A 15,606-nucleotide genomic window follows, 5' to 3' on the forward strand; every position below is an offset into this window, starting at 1 on the left:
CATTTTGAAAAAGACATCCAAAAGATATCTGCAAATCAAAAACTGCGTATATTGTTTTGAGGCTATTTGTTGTTTTATTGTTTTTACTTAATTCTGATACAAATTTATGGATTATCAAAAAAAGATTAAAGATGGTATATCCACTCAGGGAATACGCGTGGCACAATTTCTATAGTGGGTGAACCGCATTTCGTTATCCTCACTCATGTCACTCTCGCTGCTCCCTTGGCGAACGAACTTGACGGCAGGATACACCTCCTCCCATTCCGATTGACTGCGACTTAAGACACCGCGCCGTCGCGGCGTTGTGAAGGAGCTCTCCGGCTGCGATCTGGCGGTGGCAGCGGCTGGTGCCGGAGGCATAGGATTGTTCAGCATTTGGGTAACGCTTTTGGACAGTCGAATCGACTGGATGCGGTTGTATCCACTGCCCGTTGGCTTGTAACGCTCGAGCCTTGATGTGAGGCGCGCCATTTCATTGCTCATCCACTCTGGTGCCCGCATGGTGTGGTGTTCGATTGCGACGACTGCTGGTCAAGTAAACCGAGTGAAGAATTGGTCAAGAGCTTTTATAACCACGGGTAAGTGGCATAAGTCGACACGAAAATCAATACGGCTTGCCTTAAGCGAGGTTAGGGCTCAGTTGCTCGGGTTTCCACCCCCAGTGTTATTGACCTATTAACTAATCAAACACTCGGCCATGTAACACCTTCGATTATTGCAACAAAATATACATAACATTTAATTAAGAACTAGGCGAACGGCGAGGGACACAGAGAGACAAGTTAAATAAGAATAACAGAATAAAATAGCTACAACATTCGAGCTAATGGTGGGTCAGTGCAACGAAGATATGTCAAAACTGTGCTATGTACATAATCTAAATCCGGCGTTCCTCTGCTTAGGATACCTTACAGTTGTCGTCATGCAAACGATCGCCATCGAGCTGAACATCCTCTTCATTGGTGGAAAAGATGCCACCCTGCAAAACCTTGTTGACTGCGGCGCGAGCCAAATAACCCGTAGTCTCGGAATATGGCAACGAATAGAAAGCTTTGAGATCCTCATTTTTGGTCTGCTCATGCTCCGGTTTTGGTTGATGCTGTATGTTGTTGTCCTTGCAGTACATTGCAAACGCTTCCGCCAAGATGCCGTCCAAGTCTAGAGCTTGTTTAAAGTGCAGCTCGGGATTACTGCAAAAAGAGATTTAAGATCATTTAATAGGTCGAGTCAATTTCAACTATCCCGCTTAATTAGGCATTCATTTACCGATTTAGAATGGTGGCCACAATGCACAGAAGCTCCACGGTTATCTGACGCCTCTCCGGGCGGTCAATGCAAATCAGAGTTTCCTCGACCAGCAGATTAAAGGTCAACTCGCCGCGGCTCATGTTGGTTAGTGTGGGCGTGGCTGGCAAATGATGTCCCTGGGTCAGAATGCCTTGGGGGGTTCGCTGAAGGATTTCCCAGATTTTGTTATAAAAATGTTTTGGCACACGGCACAAGCACCCCTCCAGTTGACGACGTTGTAGGGTAGTAAGCCTAATAAATAAAATATATTTAAATGTTGCTGTAAGAACATCAAATTGTATTACTTACTTTTCTTCTACAGCCCATTCGCTGACAGTTAAAACTTTCTGAAGAAGTATGCGGACTTGGAAGGGCGAAAGATTGTCCACATCAATGCTCTGTTGTCCTGAGATTTGTAAATAGATTCGCATCGCCTCCAGCACCCAACCAATGCGAATTTTTAGTATACCGCGGAACATGGATGGATTGGTGGCTATTAAACGGCCACAATACAGAACCACTTCCTGCTGCAACACCGCCTGAATGACGTCGTAGGGCTGGACACTCGTGTACATGACGTTTTGAATCTCCGCCGGCGTCATGGGCTTGTCGAATACCGTCTCCTTCTGGCCAATGATGCCCACTGTGAGTTCCTTGCCATTCACCAACACAGTGGTGATAAATGGACTAATCGAGTCCACGATGTGGTGAAGAAGAGAAGAGCAGTATCGCACGGCACGCCAGTAGCGCAAGGAACCAGCGCGGTGGTAAAGCTGCGTCAAAGCCGTGTTTACGTTCAGACCGTTTACCTCAAAATGAGGACCCTCGCGGTTGAGGATAATACCCCACAATTGGCACAAACAGTAAATGGAATCCGTGCTACGAAGTGCGTTTATGATATCCGGCGTGGGTTTGGTGTCGAAGTGCTGCAGCATGAATATTTTACATTTTTATCTTTAATATTGTTACAACTAAAAGTACTTACCGCAACCGAAATCTTTTCCTCCACATATGTAAGAGCTTTGGGAACATCTGTTAGCGATTGGTAGCCAATGTACTCATGGTTTATCTGCGAGAACGCATTCTCGTTGTCGGTCAGATCACTTTGGTTCATAAAGTCAAGATGCTCGATGCACGAGCTGCTAATCAGATTCTGTAGACGACCGATGCGAACTTTCATGCCATCGCAGTAGCCCTTCTTGAGCATGGCCAGCAGGTCGAGCATCTCCTTGAATTGCGGATCCCGCATGTGCTCCTCCCGGATAAGCAGACAAACTGTTGGTCTGCCCGATAATCGCCAGTACTTGCCCACAAACTGTAGCTCTGTCTTGATGTCATCAATTAGCAGAGCCATGTCCCGGTAGAGATAAAAGTCGGAGACCTCAAAGATAAGGGGGTAGCAGAGAACGGTCATGCCGCAGATGCGATACACCTTGCTGGTGCCCAAGGAACCCACAGGTCTGGATGGACGACCCGACAGGCCAACCTTATTGTTGACACCGAGATGTTGATATACTTTTATGAGCTCGGTGGAGCTCCAAATTTGCACAGGTTCCACCTGTTCAAGAAAATGATTAAATATGCTGTCTAGTAGTTGTAATATAAGCGATCTGCGATTCGACTTACCTCATGTGGCGTCTGTGTTTGAATGCCATAGGTGGCCATCATAGCCTGCAGTCGCATGGACTCGGCAATCAGGACAATCTGCACCACAAGATCAGTGGCAGTGCCCTGTAAGGATTACAGAAGTATAATTAGAAGGTGCACGTATTCTTTGACTATATAACATGTTAGGATGCATGAGACCAATTCAATATTCTTGGGTTTTAATCACTTGACAAGAAAATTTGGACTAGCCAGATGCCAAAATGCAAAAACACACAAAGGTAAACATAAATTGAAGAAAGGATCAGGGAATACTAGCAGAGGGGTAAAAGTGCGGGATTCGGGAGAGTTTAAGTTTGGAGTTTAAAAGTTGGAGAGTATTAACATGCCATACAAGTATTAGAATTTTATAATATCTTACAATTTGAAGCCCCCATTAGTAGTAAATTTGGGATTGAATTTTGAAGTAAGTACTAACTTGAAGATAGAACCATGGTTTTTTTTAGGATTTTTCCAATTTATATATCTTTGCCGATTAGTATACTTAATCAAAGTTAAGCCAGTGAAGACCCCAAATTTCTACCCAAAAATTACCTTTTTGTCATCCAATATTATAGGTATGCGTGGTTTCTTTTTGCACAATGCGGAGGATTTTTAGTAGAGGAGCATATGGATATTTAGCAATGGCAGTTAATAAGTAGTTTACATTTTCTAAGGGCTCAAGCAAAGCTGCTGTCTCTTGGCATTTTATTTTGAATCGCTGCCCCGAAAAACATTTGTAATTAAGAATGCATTGCACTTTGGAAGGCGTGATCATTATTTTGAACATTTTAAGGCTAATTCCCAGTGTTAGCACCTTTGAAACATCAAGCCAAATCAAGCTTCTGCGGCCATTTGGTTAATAACATGAATTAGGAACTGCAAACTACGTAAATAAACCCAAAAGTCTGGTGACAATTACTTACAGTGCCCGGTTTAGCCTATAGAGCGTGTGTTTATGTTCATTTTTAAACAAAATATGCAGTATATTGATAGGTATATAAGGAGGAAAAGAAACCGAAAAGAGTAGAGAGAAAACTTTTGATTTAGATACCAAAAAGAATTTGTTCACTATATACAAATAAAACGGGAATACAGAAATAATAATTCATACTGAAAATAAGCAAATAATCATTTCTATAGTGTAGTTGTGTGTGGTTTGATCGTAAAGTGTGTCATAGTTATATATTTTCGATCAGTGTGTCTTGCCGAACATGAAAAGCCACAATGTAAACTAGGTGATCTTTTGTGCGAATGTGTCTGTGGTCTAAAAAGCAAAATTTAGTTTGTACACATACGTATAATTTAGGTTTTAGATAATTTTGAATTTGGAAATCAATAAAATATTTTTGTACAGCAGGACATCTACTTACTTTGTGTTTTTCGTCAATAGCTTTGCCCTGTTTTTACGAAACCAATTATTATACAATTTGGGGTTTGATTTTGATCATTTTGGATATATAGACGTGTGGTAGCAGTAGTATTTGGTAGTGGTTGGTAGTAAAGAATGAATAGATGTAGACAGAATTAAGTATCAAGAGCCAATTATAAACTAAACCCATATAATCTACTTAGGCAAAAAACAACTTATGTGTAAAGTTCCAATTGAGATCGAACGCAGACACACACGGCAGACACACAAAACTCATCAGCGGCAGCGGCGGCAGAAGCGGAAACCCCAGATAGGCATTTAGGATCCCTTTGAAACCGACGCTATGAAATGTCCTTCCAATGGCTTAGAATAAATTAAAGTTTTTTGATTTCAGGTAGGACAATGTAAATTCAATACAAATTAGAATGCTTTGCCATTGGTTTACAAATTGAGAACACTTCATAGCGTTTAGTACCCTGCAAGTATCAGGATTCCAACTCACCTGGAAAGCGGAATAGCGACCCGCCCTTCTGGGCCGATTATAGCTTGGCAAGTAGCGGCGGATTGGATCCAACTCATTTATGTGTAGGAGTCCTGCGGTCAGCAGCTGGGCTATAATAAAGAAGGACTGACCCCAAAGGAACAGCGATTGCGATGGAGCACGCATGTAGGAGCCATCTCCATCCGGCGCATAGTACATGGTCACCACGGGATCTCCGTTAACGTCAGTACGCAAACAGCGCCTCAGATCGTTTTGGAACTCTTCAATTTGTTCATTGTTATTCTTGAACACGCCATCGATAATCATGGCTATGAAAAAGAGCGGCCATTCACATTCCAGGCCTTCAAATTCCTTTAGCTCGCCAGAGTGATAATAGCGACGTGATTTGTCCTCGTTTTTACTGAGGAAGCCATCACGGGTGAAGCGCTTAAATCCCATTTTGCAGCGCAATCGATTCACCACATTTTGTTTGGTCTGCTCCACTAGGCGGTCTTCGTGCGAGGCAAAGGCTGGGAAGGAAAGTGTGAGAAGCAGTGAAGCATCAACTCCCTAAAAGTACAATCTCAATAATGAAAATTACACTTAAAATAGTTAAATACAACCTTTGAGCTCGATTCTCTGGGCAGCATGGTTTCAAAAATACTGCGATTACGGTTGTGGGCATCGATGTCCACATAGACAACGCTCCATGAAGCTCCTTTTTCGCCGAACAGATTGCATCCGTTAATGGCCTCCAAGGCGGACTTAGCCATGCCAATGGAGGAGGCATGGATCTCTGGGGTGCCATTGTTGTATTTGGAGCCTCGCTCCCACATGCCAAAGTCGGGCGTACGATAGGCTCGCTCCACATAGTACACCAGATTCTGGACAAACGCCACCTCGTCGTGGGTGTAAATGATCTGCAGGCCAGAGGTTATCATCTGGACAAGGAACAACAGATAGAGAGAAACCTAAGGGAGAGGAATTATTGCATTTTAAAACTCTTTGATAAGAAATCCTCTAGCACTCACACAATCGATCTGCAGGTGATTGTAAAACTCATCCGGATAGATCTTCTCTCCGGTGTGCAGCTGGAACTTGCTGTGCAGGGCGTGCTGATTGGACTGGCGCTGCTTAAAGAGCTCCACGCGCGAAGCCTGTTTGACCCAGCACTCCAAAATGCCTCGCATGCACTTCACAGTGCTCTGGCCCAGTTCGTAGGACTTTCCGCGGTCATCATCTATCCGCCTGTAGGCCTGGTACAAGCTCCACACGGCGGATGCGCAATACACACTGTCCCGCACGGATCCCACCACCTGGTCGGTGCTCATCACGGGAAACAAACCGGTGATGGGACTCTGGTAGCGCAGCAGTTGACGCTTAACTGAGGGAAGAGAAAGTGTTAGATTCACCCGGTTATCGTCTCTCAATTGGCTATGCAAATAAACAAACGATGTTGTTTACAATCAAGTGTGGGGCGTCGACATTTCGCGATGTTCGATGCTTATTAATAGACGCCGTCAATTGGTGCTTAATTGGCTGCCCCACAGACGACTCCAAGGTTATATAAATCCTCACCGATGCCATAGTAGATGTCCAGCTGCTTCACCGTATCCTCGTAGTTGGACGTCTTGAGGAACTGGTCCAGATTGATCTCCTCCAAGCTGTTGTGGCGTCCAGTGTCCGGAGCACCTGAACTGCCGCCTGGAGTTGTGACCGAGAGACCGAGACTGGAAGTTGAAAAATGCTTTCCATTAATCTGTGGTTATTTTCGATGCTTTGATGCTTACGATTTCGGCACATCGCGCATTGTTTCTTCAGCAATTGCAAATTATACTGCTATTGCGCCTAAGAAAATGTATCAAAGTCAAAAAAAAGTCAAACGCTTCTAACAGCTGAGCAGCTTTTCGTTGCGATCCGGCAATGCTGTGAGCTAAAATCGATTGCGGAAGACCAATCGATAAAAGCAGAGCGGTTAATTTAAATCGAAAGCACACAGATCAAAAACAAATTAATTTCTGATAATGTTTGGAAGATTACAAATTTCAGTAATTATACTTTTAAGCCAATAGATATGTTACAAATGTGATTTTAAATTAAGTTCAGAAAAACACTTTTAATAACCTATTTAGGGTGACCATTTTGACTATGTGATGCCGTTTGCCGTTTAGTGTAATTTTGTACGCTATGGTCACTTTGCTGCCGGCTTTTTTTTTGTATGCGATTTGTTTTTGTGCCATTTATGCTGTGGTCCTGATTGTCCTTCTGTCGAAATGCGTGCGCCTAATGCGCTCCTGCTCCTCCTCGCTCTCCTGCTTCTCCTGCTGACCTGCGTCCACGGCACCCTCGCCCCCGACAGCCACAAATCGAAGACCAAGACCAAGGAAAGTGCTCTGCGTGGCGGACCGCAAGACCAAGATGTTTTCGATCTGGGACTGGTAAGTCCCGAGCCCCTGGCCAAGGACATCGTAAGCAATCATCGAGGATACTTCAAGGAGACGGGATTGCGTCGCTTCAATGGCACCACCTTGGGCTATGTGACTCCAGTAAGCAGAGGACGTACTCCCACTTTTTGTGCATGTGTAGTAATCTATTGTTTACTTTGCTTGTAGTGGAATTCCCATGGCTATGATGTGGCCAAGATCTTTGCCAAGAAGTTCGACATCATCTCGCCGGTTTGGCTGCAGATTGTGAAGCAGGGAGATCGTTATGCCGTAGCAGGCACCCATGACATCGATGCGGGTTGGGTTACCGATGTCCGGAGGAAGGGTAAACTGGTGCACAATCAAAGAACAGTTAAAGGTACTGGGAAATGATTTCCGCTTTCGTTAGTGTATACTCATGGTTCTTGGCTTTCAGTGTTTCCCCGTTTTATATTCGATCACTTCACTGATCGCGACATTAAGCTCTTGCTTAGCGACGCACAGGAGAGGACGAAAGTCAACGATGTGCTGATTAAGTGCTGTAAGGATAATGGCTTCGATGGACTCGTCCTGGAGGTTTGGTCCCAGCTAGCTGGACGCATAGATGACAAAATTCTGTACACATTGGTTCTGCAAATGGGTGCGTTTAATAGGTTGCAGCCCTCGGCTTATTATTAATAATATAATATATTTATTTTACGTAATTTAGCCAAAGAACTCCAGAAGCAACAGCTGCGCCTTATTCTGGTCATTCCTCCATTCCGCAAGGAAACAGGCCACCTTTTCGGAGAAAAGCACATGGACAAGCTGTTCAAGCACATATACGCCTTCTCCCTGATGACCTACGACTTCTCCAGTGTGCAGCGTCCCGGAGCAAATGCACCATTATATTTCGTCCGTAAGGCTGTGGAGACAATAGCTCCAGAAGGTTGTGCTGATATGGCGGCAAAGCGGGCTAAAATTCTGTTGGGACTGAATATGTACGGTAATGATTACACGCCCGATGGAGGTGGACCCATCACCTTCTCCCAGTACTTGGACCTGGTCAGGCATGTGAAGAAGCACCTTACTTACGATGAGCGGGATGTGGAAAATTTCTTTGAAATCAAGTAAGTTTACTATTGTAGGAGTTTAAGGCGAAGATTATAGATTTTTTAACTTTTAGAAACGATGACGGCCGCCACATTGTATTTTATCCCACTCTCTATTCCATAAACGAGCGTATAAAGCTCGCCCAGGAATTGGGCACTGGCATCTCGATCTGGGAACTGGGCCAAGGCCTAAACTACTTTTACGATCTCTTTTAGTTAGCTTGTAAGCAGCATGCAATGCACAATAACTATTCCAAATAAACAAAATAATATTCTAGCCATAATGCTTTTTACCAATCAACTGTGTACATTTTTGTCATTTTGTGAACTTATCATATTGTAGAGCAACACAAAATATTTTTTTGTAGATGCTTTTCTTGTGGAAAAAATAATTGCATACATATGTACGTTGAATTGGAATTTCGTGTAATGTACAATTTGAGTAACCTAACTTTGAATTGTGCGCCAATTTGTTAGTTGACCCGCCGTCGCTTGACAGCACTGCTAAATTTATCGAGTATTGTAAATGTAAATCGAGTAGTAGAGCCGTTTTGATCGATACTATCGTTGATGGTTTTTCAGCTCTAGAATAAATTTGTTATTATTTTTTAAGCCGGTGGGAAATCCTGAAATGCGATTTCTTTACGCATGTTTTGTGATTGTGCTCTGCGCCCTGATCTTCTGCGAGTATGTGGCGGACTTTGTGGTGCTGCAAAAGTGCAAGTGGCCGGAGATAAAGCGCAAGAAGTATGTGGACGATCCGCTTAGAGCAATGATTCTGGCGGATCCGCATCTCCTAGGACCGCATCGCGGCCACTGGCTGGACAAGCTCTACCGGGAGTGGCATATGACGCGGGCGTTTCAGGCTGCATCACGTCTGTTCCAGCCAGACGTGGTCTTCGTCCTGGGTGATTTGTTCGATGAGGGCGACATGGTCAGCGACAAGCAGTTCCAGGAATATGTTTGGCGCTACCTGAAGATGTTCCACCTACCACCGGGAATTCCGCTCATCAGTGTTGCCGGAAATCATGACGTGGGCTTCCATTACAAGTAAGTCAAGAAGACTGATTGAAAATACATATATTCCCTACTATTTATTAAATGTGTGATTTTCAGAATGCATCCATTTTTTATGTCGCGCTTCGAAAGCTATCTAAACAACTCCTCGGTTAATCTGTACACCATTAAGCAGATCCATTTTGTGGTGATCAATTCGATGGCTATGGAAGCCGATGGCTGCATGTTTTGCACCCAGGCCGAGGATCAGTTGAAAAACATTTCGCGAACATTGCACTGCATGAAGTATCCGCTAGAGGCCGAGTGCGCCCGCACCAGGCGGCATCCATACAGCCAGCCAATTCTATTGCAGCACTTCCCTACATACCGCATTTCGGATACCATGTGCGAGGAACACGATGCTCCGTACATCGAGGCGTTTCGAGAGCGGTTTCATGTGCTCTCCAAGGATGCCACGGATATGCTGGGAGAGCTGCTTAAACCTAGGCTGGCATTCGCCGGCCATTCACATCATTATTGTCACAGTGTAAATCGGCTGGGAATCGATGAATATACGGTGGCCTCTTTCAGCTGGCGAAACAAAGTCAATCCCAGCTTTATGCTGGTGGGTATTATATTTGTTCTCACAATTGTAACACCTTAGAACTTGTACTAACAAGCTGTTACTTTTAGGCCACTATAACCCCCGATGACTATGTGGTGTCCAAGTGCAAAATGCTCCCACAGCAGTTTGTCTTCAATAGCTATCTGAGTGCTGGCTTTCTTTGTCTAATTGTCATCGGGTTCCAGTTACGAAAATGCATCCAAAGAAGAAGACAGTCGTCTGCTGCAGAGCATCGGAAGGCTAATTAGTATGTACAACCATGCCTATACAAGGCACATCCTCTTTTGTGATTAACTCCTAATTGGGGCTTAGTTTAGACTAGTTACGCCAGATTCCAGACTCAGATCCCAGATCCAGTGGAGGTCATATCATTCCTGCTACTTTGCAATCGCTTAACTATATTCTAGGTGTACAAAATTCGGATAGTATGTATGATCTATTTATTGAATTTATCACAGACATTATGCTTGTAAAGTCAAACGGAATACACATTGAGACACAGTCTGCTGACTACAAATCGAAAATGCCAAAAAATAATGCTTGAACAAAGTCTGGAAAGTAAAGAACCACTACAAACAGAACAATTAAATAAAGCTATATTATAATTCAATAATTATATTACGGTAATGATTGTGCACTCGGGATTCTGAGATGCAGATTCATAGGTTCCTGTACTTCGGTTTGTGATTTCCAATAGCTGAATCGCATTGTACTAGACTAGGCTATCTATAAGGTAACTACCACAAAGCAACTACTACTACAAACTATGCTAACAAAACAAGGTGTGGAATTCAATGCCACAGGTATAGGACCACGATTTCTCGATCAATTCCATTAAGTTTGGCACAGGAAGTTATGGTGCGTCTATTTTAGGAGACGTTAAGAAGGTTTTTGTGCGCATGCGCATGGAGATTGCGACCACTAAAGCACTCTTTTGGAAGGAATCTAAAAGAAAAAGATTTGATAACAAAGGTTATTCGTACGTTTACCATAATTACCTGTGAATCACTGGTGATATTAAATCCGGGTCTAGAGTTTTCATATCTGTGGGTTTGGTCACAAGGGAGACTAGTGCACCAACCACTATGACTGTGGCCACGCCAATGGGATTTATCCAGTGGTAGGACAGTCGGTACAGTGGAAAAACTTGCTCCTCATCTACCCATATATTTTCCCGAAGGGTCACATTGCCCACGCATCCGTCCACGGACACGGGAAGCTTTTGAGAATTTAATTCACCCGCTGCAATGGTAAACTGCGTACCGAAAGATATCCACCCGGCGAGCAGAGCACTTGCAATTCCGCCCACAGCAGTGCCTACGGTATTGGCCCAGGGAACGAGCATTCCCAGGGTAAACAGGCCAAAAGTGGTTCCAGCTGCAATGGCCGTCATTGAAGTGCAAATGCTCAGGATTCCACTCAGTTGTTCCAGGACAAACACCAGTGAAAGGGCCACCAAGCCAAGAACTATAACAGTTGACTTGACAAGAATGGTTGAGGCTTTTTCACTTGGTCGCATCTTGAAGCAGCCGCGAACTATATCCTCCAGGATTACCAAGGATGTTGAGTTTAGAACCACGGAAAGTGAACTCAAGGCAGCTCCAAATATTCCAGCTATAAACAAACCAGACATACCATAGATGTGACCCACACTCTGGACGACAAAAAGCGGCAGCAGTTGATCGTCGTGCTGCAAAGATATAAAAGTAAGCAACGTTCAAAAACTATTTATTCTTTACTTACCGTAATTAGTCCCGCACTTAGAGGGTCACAATCTTTATACATCTCATAGATTAACAGTCCCACATAACAACAAACAGAGACGAAAGCAGCGACACCAATTGTAAAAATAGCCATAGAAGCACGAGCCTTTTTCAGCGATGGAAGAGACATGTAACGCTGAACCATGGTCTGGTTGACAGCATTGAATGAGGTCCAGTAAGAGAACCCCCCGATGAGAACGCTCCAAACAGTGTGCCGTACATAAGGCGATGGGTTTGTATTGTTAAAGATCAATCGGCCACCTTTGGCAGCATCATCAAAGAGGACATTTAAGCCATTTGCATAGACAGTGGCCAAAATAGCCACAGCAAGAACGGAAAGGAACATGACCAGCACTTGCCAAGCATCTGTGTGGACCACTGCTTTGATTCCTCCCTGGAATATACCATTTATACGCCATTAATATAAACACAAAGGTCTCAAACACCATGTATAACTTACGACAAATGTGTAGAAAACACACACGACCACAATTACCACTGCAATCACATGGAGATTAATGCCCGATACTGCAGGATTATCGAGAGATTAGAGGTATGTTTGAAACAATTGAAAAACGTAGCTTACCCTGATTCAGAGCTATAGCTGGTACATACACAATGAAAGGCAGAAACAGAATCTAAGAGGATTGACGATTAATAAAATATAGTAATCCGAACTCGAACTTTGACTTACCTCATCCAGAATAAACATGAAGGATGCAATACTTCGTACCACCGAATGAAAGCGCATCTCTAAGTACTGAAAGCAAAATGTATTCCTTCATTATTCAATGACTTGCTTGTAGGATTTGAAAAGTAACGTCAGTCATAAAGACCAAAAACAAAAACGTATTGCTCGACACAATTGTCAAGTGGCAGCAAAACACATTGCAATTAATCATATTGAACCCCTGGAATACAGAAAAAAAGGCGCAACAAGTGGGCGAGTGCAAAGTCCAAGAAATTCCACTTGAGGGTGGTCTCCGATTCCCAGTTAATTAAAGTGTTCACTACGTCCGTTCATTGATTGGAAACAAATGACAGTGAAAGGGGAAAGACGGAAACATCTTAGAGAGTTTGTCATTCTTATCAACCAGTACAGACAAACTTGTCTATCTTTTAGTTTAACCAACTTGTCATTGAAAGAAATGGTAAGTATTTTGTTGTTGAGCTTGTACCAAAAAATAAATATTTCAGCTTAAACCCAATTTAGATTTATAGTTATGCTCTGGACGTTATTACTTTTACTGTAACAATAGGCTTCTCGACTCATTAAATTGTAAATTAATAAATCTGTTTCTAGAATTTACGAGTGTCGTACCTCATAGGAAGAGCCTACTTGAAGAGCCGAGAATACTGGTATATAGACGTAGGAGACGGCAATGCCTTGGAGCACTATTGCGATCGCTATAAACCAATATTGTGTGCCATAATTGTAGATTTCAGAGGTAGTGCCCAGTATGGTGACGCCCGATATGTAGCTGGAAATAAAAGGGAACAGATTACAGGGATGTTAGGGGGCAGTAATATCGCGCACTCTACCTGGCTATCAGACTCATAGCAACAGGGAAAACTTTCAGATTGCGTGACCCGAGCAGATACTCGCTCATCTTCTCCGATCCGAAATCGTGTTTTCGCCTTTGTGGCGTGGTGGTCGGCAGAGTGGGTTCCGCCTCCTCGAGCTTCACCTTGCTCTTCCTGTAATTACAGCAATTGTTTGGCAATATTCCGAGGATTTGTTTAAAGGTCACTCACTTGATGCACCCGAAATAGATTCCCGTGCTGGTGGATAATACGATCATGCCCAGGAAAACCGCATAGTCCACACTGCCGAATCTGTAGTTTTCCATGCCCTTCTTAGCCACCTAAATTGAAGAATGTATTTATTCATTGGATTATGATAATTGCATTAAGGGTTCAGTATTTTTTACGAATCTAGTTTAAAGTTTCTTGTGATTTTGCTTGGCAGTGCCACTCTATATCAGATGGATTTGAGATTTAGAATCGTATTTGGTTTCTTTTGCATGAACAAGTGTGTGAAGTGAACTTAAATCCGTATAATCATCGCACGTCTGGGATTGTGGCCATATACTTGTAAATGCTGAAGTTTGTCTTAAATGGGTCATAAAATGCTATTAACGCGCAAACTGTCTTAAACCGTAGCAGCTTTTCTTAAAAGCAAAGAATGAAAACTTAACAAATCCATGCTAATAACAATTATCTCGCTCTGTTTATTTCTATATTACCCCACAATAAATTTTTATCTGCTTTTAAAATGTTTATTTCGCTAGTTCAAAATGCCATGGCTTAATTATATTATTAAAAGTGGGACTTTAGTCCCTACATCCACAGTTCGCCATGTGGAGTTATGGGAACCAGGTCTTATCAGCAGGTGCCTGCTTATTATTCATCAAATATGAAATCAATGCGGTCTGGCCAATCTCAAAGGGGCACAGACTTTAACCCATTTCCCAATGTATTATGTATTTATTTAACAAGTTTAGCAATCTCTTAAAAATTACAAACAATTTTATTAATATACGCATTATTATCAAAGGCCAACTTGGCAACATAACTCGTTCTGGAGACGTTGGCATTTATCCAGTTTCGGTTTTCTAGATTATGAATCTCTTGTTATTAAAGAAATGTGTCATTTTTAGGGGCTGAGAGTTCACTTTTACTTTTTTAGTTTATAGCTGACGATGTAGACGATGTTTAGCATAAAATACTCATTTTTCGTCTGCGATTTCGGTTCATTGACTGGATGATCAATCGGAACCGATCGAATCTCAGAAAAGAGACTGCAACCGTTTTACGCAATATCTCGAGCAGCATTATCGCCCTGGACTTGGACTTTGTAACAGAGATGCCGGGTCCCCCGCTCCCCAGTTTCTAAATAGCTCTGAATATTTGGAACCGGCGGAAGGTGCGAATACGTACCGCTTCCATATTGTTGGGGACCGGCAAACGATGGGCTTTACGATGGTGGGGGGTGGTTTCCAGAACTGGAGCAGCAGAGGTGAATGGAAAATTGCGCGTCCCTCACGGAAATCAACAACAAAGCAACGCACGATAAACAGCCAGAAACAGAAAACTACCAACAAATACCGAGAAACGTAATGAAAATTTTCACAAAGGGTCAACGGATACCGTGTATTTACATTGGTTTGGAAAAGGTTCTATACACGTTCAAAGTTAATCACATGGAACCAGCACAACACATTAAATTACAACTCAGAAACGTAAAGAAAAGTTTTTTAGGTTTGTTCTGTGCGCTTTTGCCGATTCTTTGAAGTCGAAAACGCGAGTGTACAAAAGTGAAATGTTCCACGTCCGAATCGGAGCAACAACATCAACCGATTCCGCTTCCGAACTGCAACTGATGTCTACGAGCGGGTCGAAAATAAAAGCCACTGGGCCAGCTGCTTAACGAAAACAAGTGGGAGAGCTAAAGTGGAGAGTACCGACTAAAGTATACTCATTACCTAATATTAAAGATAGGAACAACTACTGGGGAATCGGAACAGAAAGCCTGTATAAAGTATAAAAATAAAATAAAAGTATATAAATAAAAAAAGAATAAAATAATTACCTAATTATTAACGGGCATTACATGAACATAATATACCCATGAATACTGCGCTCTAAAAGCTCCCTCTCCCACCCATTTATCTTCCCAGTGCGAGAGAGAAAGTAAAAGAGCGAGCATTGTAAGTGTGTGAGGGTTTTGGCGAGAGTAAGAGGTGTGAGAGAAAGCTTCCGTGGCTTTTGTAATCTTCAACGTATTATGTCAAAGCAAGTGGCTACTTGTCCATTCGATCGGCTAATGGAGCTATTAACGGAACTTTGGAGCAGATGAAAAAATGCACAAGTGTTTTTAACCGCTATTTTTAAAAAACATTTTATAGGAATAATTTTAAG

The 15,606-nt window shown here is 42.8% G+C and overlaps 5 protein-coding genes across 9 annotated transcripts; 2 read left to right on the forward strand and 3 right to left on the reverse strand.

The window, feature by feature from the left end:
- Positions 1-51: 51 nt before the first annotated feature.
- On the reverse strand, positions 52-571 carry LOC122623199. Its single transcript, XM_043802210.1, has one exon. The coding sequence runs from the start codon at positions 502-504 to the stop codon at positions 145-147; it is 360 nt and encodes a 119-aa protein (XP_043658145.1). The 5' UTR covers positions 505-571; the 3' UTR covers positions 52-144.
- A 144-nt stretch (positions 572-715) lies between these two features.
- Positions 716-6,732, reverse strand: LOC122623187 (probable phosphorylase b kinase regulatory subunit beta). 2 transcript variants are annotated; one of them, XM_043802189.1, is made up of 11 exons: positions 6,578-6,732; positions 6,366-6,517; positions 5,819-6,171; positions 5,411-5,758; positions 4,809-5,357; positions 3,861-3,875; positions 2,917-3,021; positions 2,276-2,848; positions 1,600-2,216; positions 1,270-1,542; positions 716-1,193 (listed from the first exon to the last, which is right to left on the reverse strand). In XM_043802189.1, exons 1-11 carry the CDS (start codon positions 6,595-6,597, stop codon positions 902-904), a joined length of 3,297 nt encoding a protein of 1,098 aa, XP_043658124.1. In that variant the 5' UTR covers positions 6,598-6,732; the 3' UTR covers positions 716-901. The 2 variants fall into 2 exon arrangements, with proteins under 2 accessions (XP_043658124.1, XP_043658133.1); XM_043802198.1 differs by lacking the exon at positions 3,861-3,875.
- A 237-nt stretch (positions 6,733-6,969) lies between these two features.
- On the forward strand, positions 6,970-8,598 carry LOC122625885 (chitinase domain-containing protein 1). Its single transcript, XM_043805933.1, has 5 exons — positions 6,970-7,333; positions 7,400-7,589; positions 7,647-7,850; positions 7,920-8,319; positions 8,376-8,598. The coding sequence occupies exons 1-5, from the start codon at positions 7,061-7,063 to the stop codon at positions 8,515-8,517; spliced, it is 1,209 nt and encodes a 402-aa protein (XP_043661868.1). The 5' UTR covers positions 6,970-7,060; the 3' UTR covers positions 8,518-8,598.
- Positions 8,599-8,852: 254 nt separating this feature from the next.
- LOC122611875 (metallophosphoesterase 1 homolog) lies at positions 8,853-10,535 on the forward strand. 3 transcript variants are annotated; one of them, XM_043785243.1, is made up of 4 exons: positions 8,853-9,351; positions 9,418-9,922; positions 9,991-10,169; positions 10,235-10,535. In XM_043785243.1, exons 1-4 carry the CDS (start codon positions 8,933-8,935, stop codon positions 10,242-10,244), a joined length of 1,113 nt encoding a protein of 370 aa, XP_043641178.1. In that variant the 5' UTR covers positions 8,853-8,932; the 3' UTR covers positions 10,245-10,535. The 3 variants fall into 3 exon arrangements, with proteins under 3 accessions (XP_043641178.1, XP_043641177.1, XP_043641176.1); XM_043785242.1 differs by having other exon boundaries at positions 10,240-10,535; XM_043785241.1 differs by having other exon boundaries at positions 9,991-10,535.
- On the reverse strand, positions 10,346-15,118 carry LOC122611874 (sodium-coupled monocarboxylate transporter 2). 2 transcript variants are annotated; one of them, XM_043785239.1, is made up of 11 exons: positions 14,847-15,118; positions 14,626-14,779; positions 13,441-13,550; positions 13,228-13,383; positions 13,007-13,166; positions 12,380-12,445; positions 12,272-12,323; positions 12,146-12,213; positions 11,666-12,079; positions 10,921-11,612; positions 10,346-10,867 (listed from the first exon to the last, which is right to left on the reverse strand). In XM_043785239.1, the coding sequence occupies exons 2-11, from the start codon at positions 14,632-14,634 to the stop codon at positions 10,792-10,794; spliced, it is 1,803 nt and encodes a 600-aa protein (XP_043641174.1). In that variant the 5' UTR covers positions 14,635-14,779; positions 14,847-15,118; the 3' UTR covers positions 10,346-10,791. The 2 variants fall into 2 exon arrangements, with proteins under 2 accessions (XP_043641174.1, XP_043641173.1); XM_043785238.1 differs by having other exon boundaries at positions 14,626-15,118.
- Positions 15,119-15,606: the final 488 nt, after the last annotated feature.

The sequence above is a fragment of the Drosophila teissieri genome, chromosome 2L (assembly GCF_016746235.2).
Source record: "Drosophila teissieri strain GT53w chromosome 2L, Prin_Dtei_1.1, whole genome shotgun sequence".
Classification (NCBI taxonomy): Eukaryota; Metazoa; Arthropoda; class Insecta; order Diptera; family Drosophilidae; genus Drosophila; species Drosophila teissieri.

What these genes read in the sequence shown, in the direction of transcription:
- LOC122611874 (XM_043785239.1), bottom strand. An exon ending in AAGTAGGCTCTTCCTATGAG is followed by an intron (nt 12,446 to 13,006) that starts GTACGACACTCG and finishes TTTTGCTTTCAG; the next exon opens with TACTTAGAGATGCGCTTTCA. An exon ending in GTGTTTTCTACACATTTGTC is followed by an intron (nt 12,080 to 12,145) that starts GTAAGTTATACA and finishes GGTATATTCCAG; the next exon opens with GGAGGAATCAAAGCAGTGGT.
- LOC122611875 (XM_043785243.1), top strand. Translation starts at nt 8,933, where the DNA reads ATGCGATTTCTTTACGCATGTTTTGTGATTGTGCTCTGCGCCCTGATC. An exon ending in GACGTGGGCTTCCATTACAA is followed by an intron (nt 9,352 to 9,417) that starts GTAAGTCAAGAA and finishes TGTGATTTTCAG; the next exon opens with AATGCATCCATTTTTTATGT. An exon ending in TCAATCCCAGCTTTATGCTG is followed by an intron (nt 9,923 to 9,990) that starts GTGGGTATTATA and finishes TGTTACTTTTAG; the next exon opens with GCCACTATAACCCCCGATGA.
- LOC122623199 (XM_043802210.1), bottom strand. Translation starts at nt 504, where the DNA reads ATGCGGGCACCAGAGTGGATGAGCAATGAAATGGCGCGCCTCACATCA.
- LOC122623187 (XM_043802189.1), bottom strand. Translation starts at nt 6,597, where the DNA reads ATGCGCGATGTGCCGAAATC. An exon ending in AGGAAAAGATTTCGGTTGCG is followed by an intron (nt 2,217 to 2,275) that starts GTAAGTACTTTT and finishes TTCATGCTGCAG; the next exon opens with CACTTCGACACCAAACCCAC. An exon ending in GTGGCCACCATTCTAAATCG is followed by an intron (nt 1,194 to 1,269) that starts GTAAATGAATGC and finishes CTCTTTTTGCAG; the next exon opens with TAATCCCGAGCTGCACTTTA.
- LOC122625885 (XM_043805933.1), top strand. Translation starts at nt 7,061, where the DNA reads ATGCGTGCGCCTAATGCGCTCCTGCTCCTCCTCGCTCTCCTGCTTCTC. An exon ending in CAATCAAAGAACAGTTAAAG is followed by an intron (nt 7,590 to 7,646) that starts GTACTGGGAAAT and finishes CTTGGCTTTCAG; the next exon opens with TGTTTCCCCGTTTTATATTC. An exon ending in CACATTGGTTCTGCAAATGG is followed by an intron (nt 7,851 to 7,919) that starts GTGCGTTTAATA and finishes TACGTAATTTAG; the next exon opens with CCAAAGAACTCCAGAAGCAA.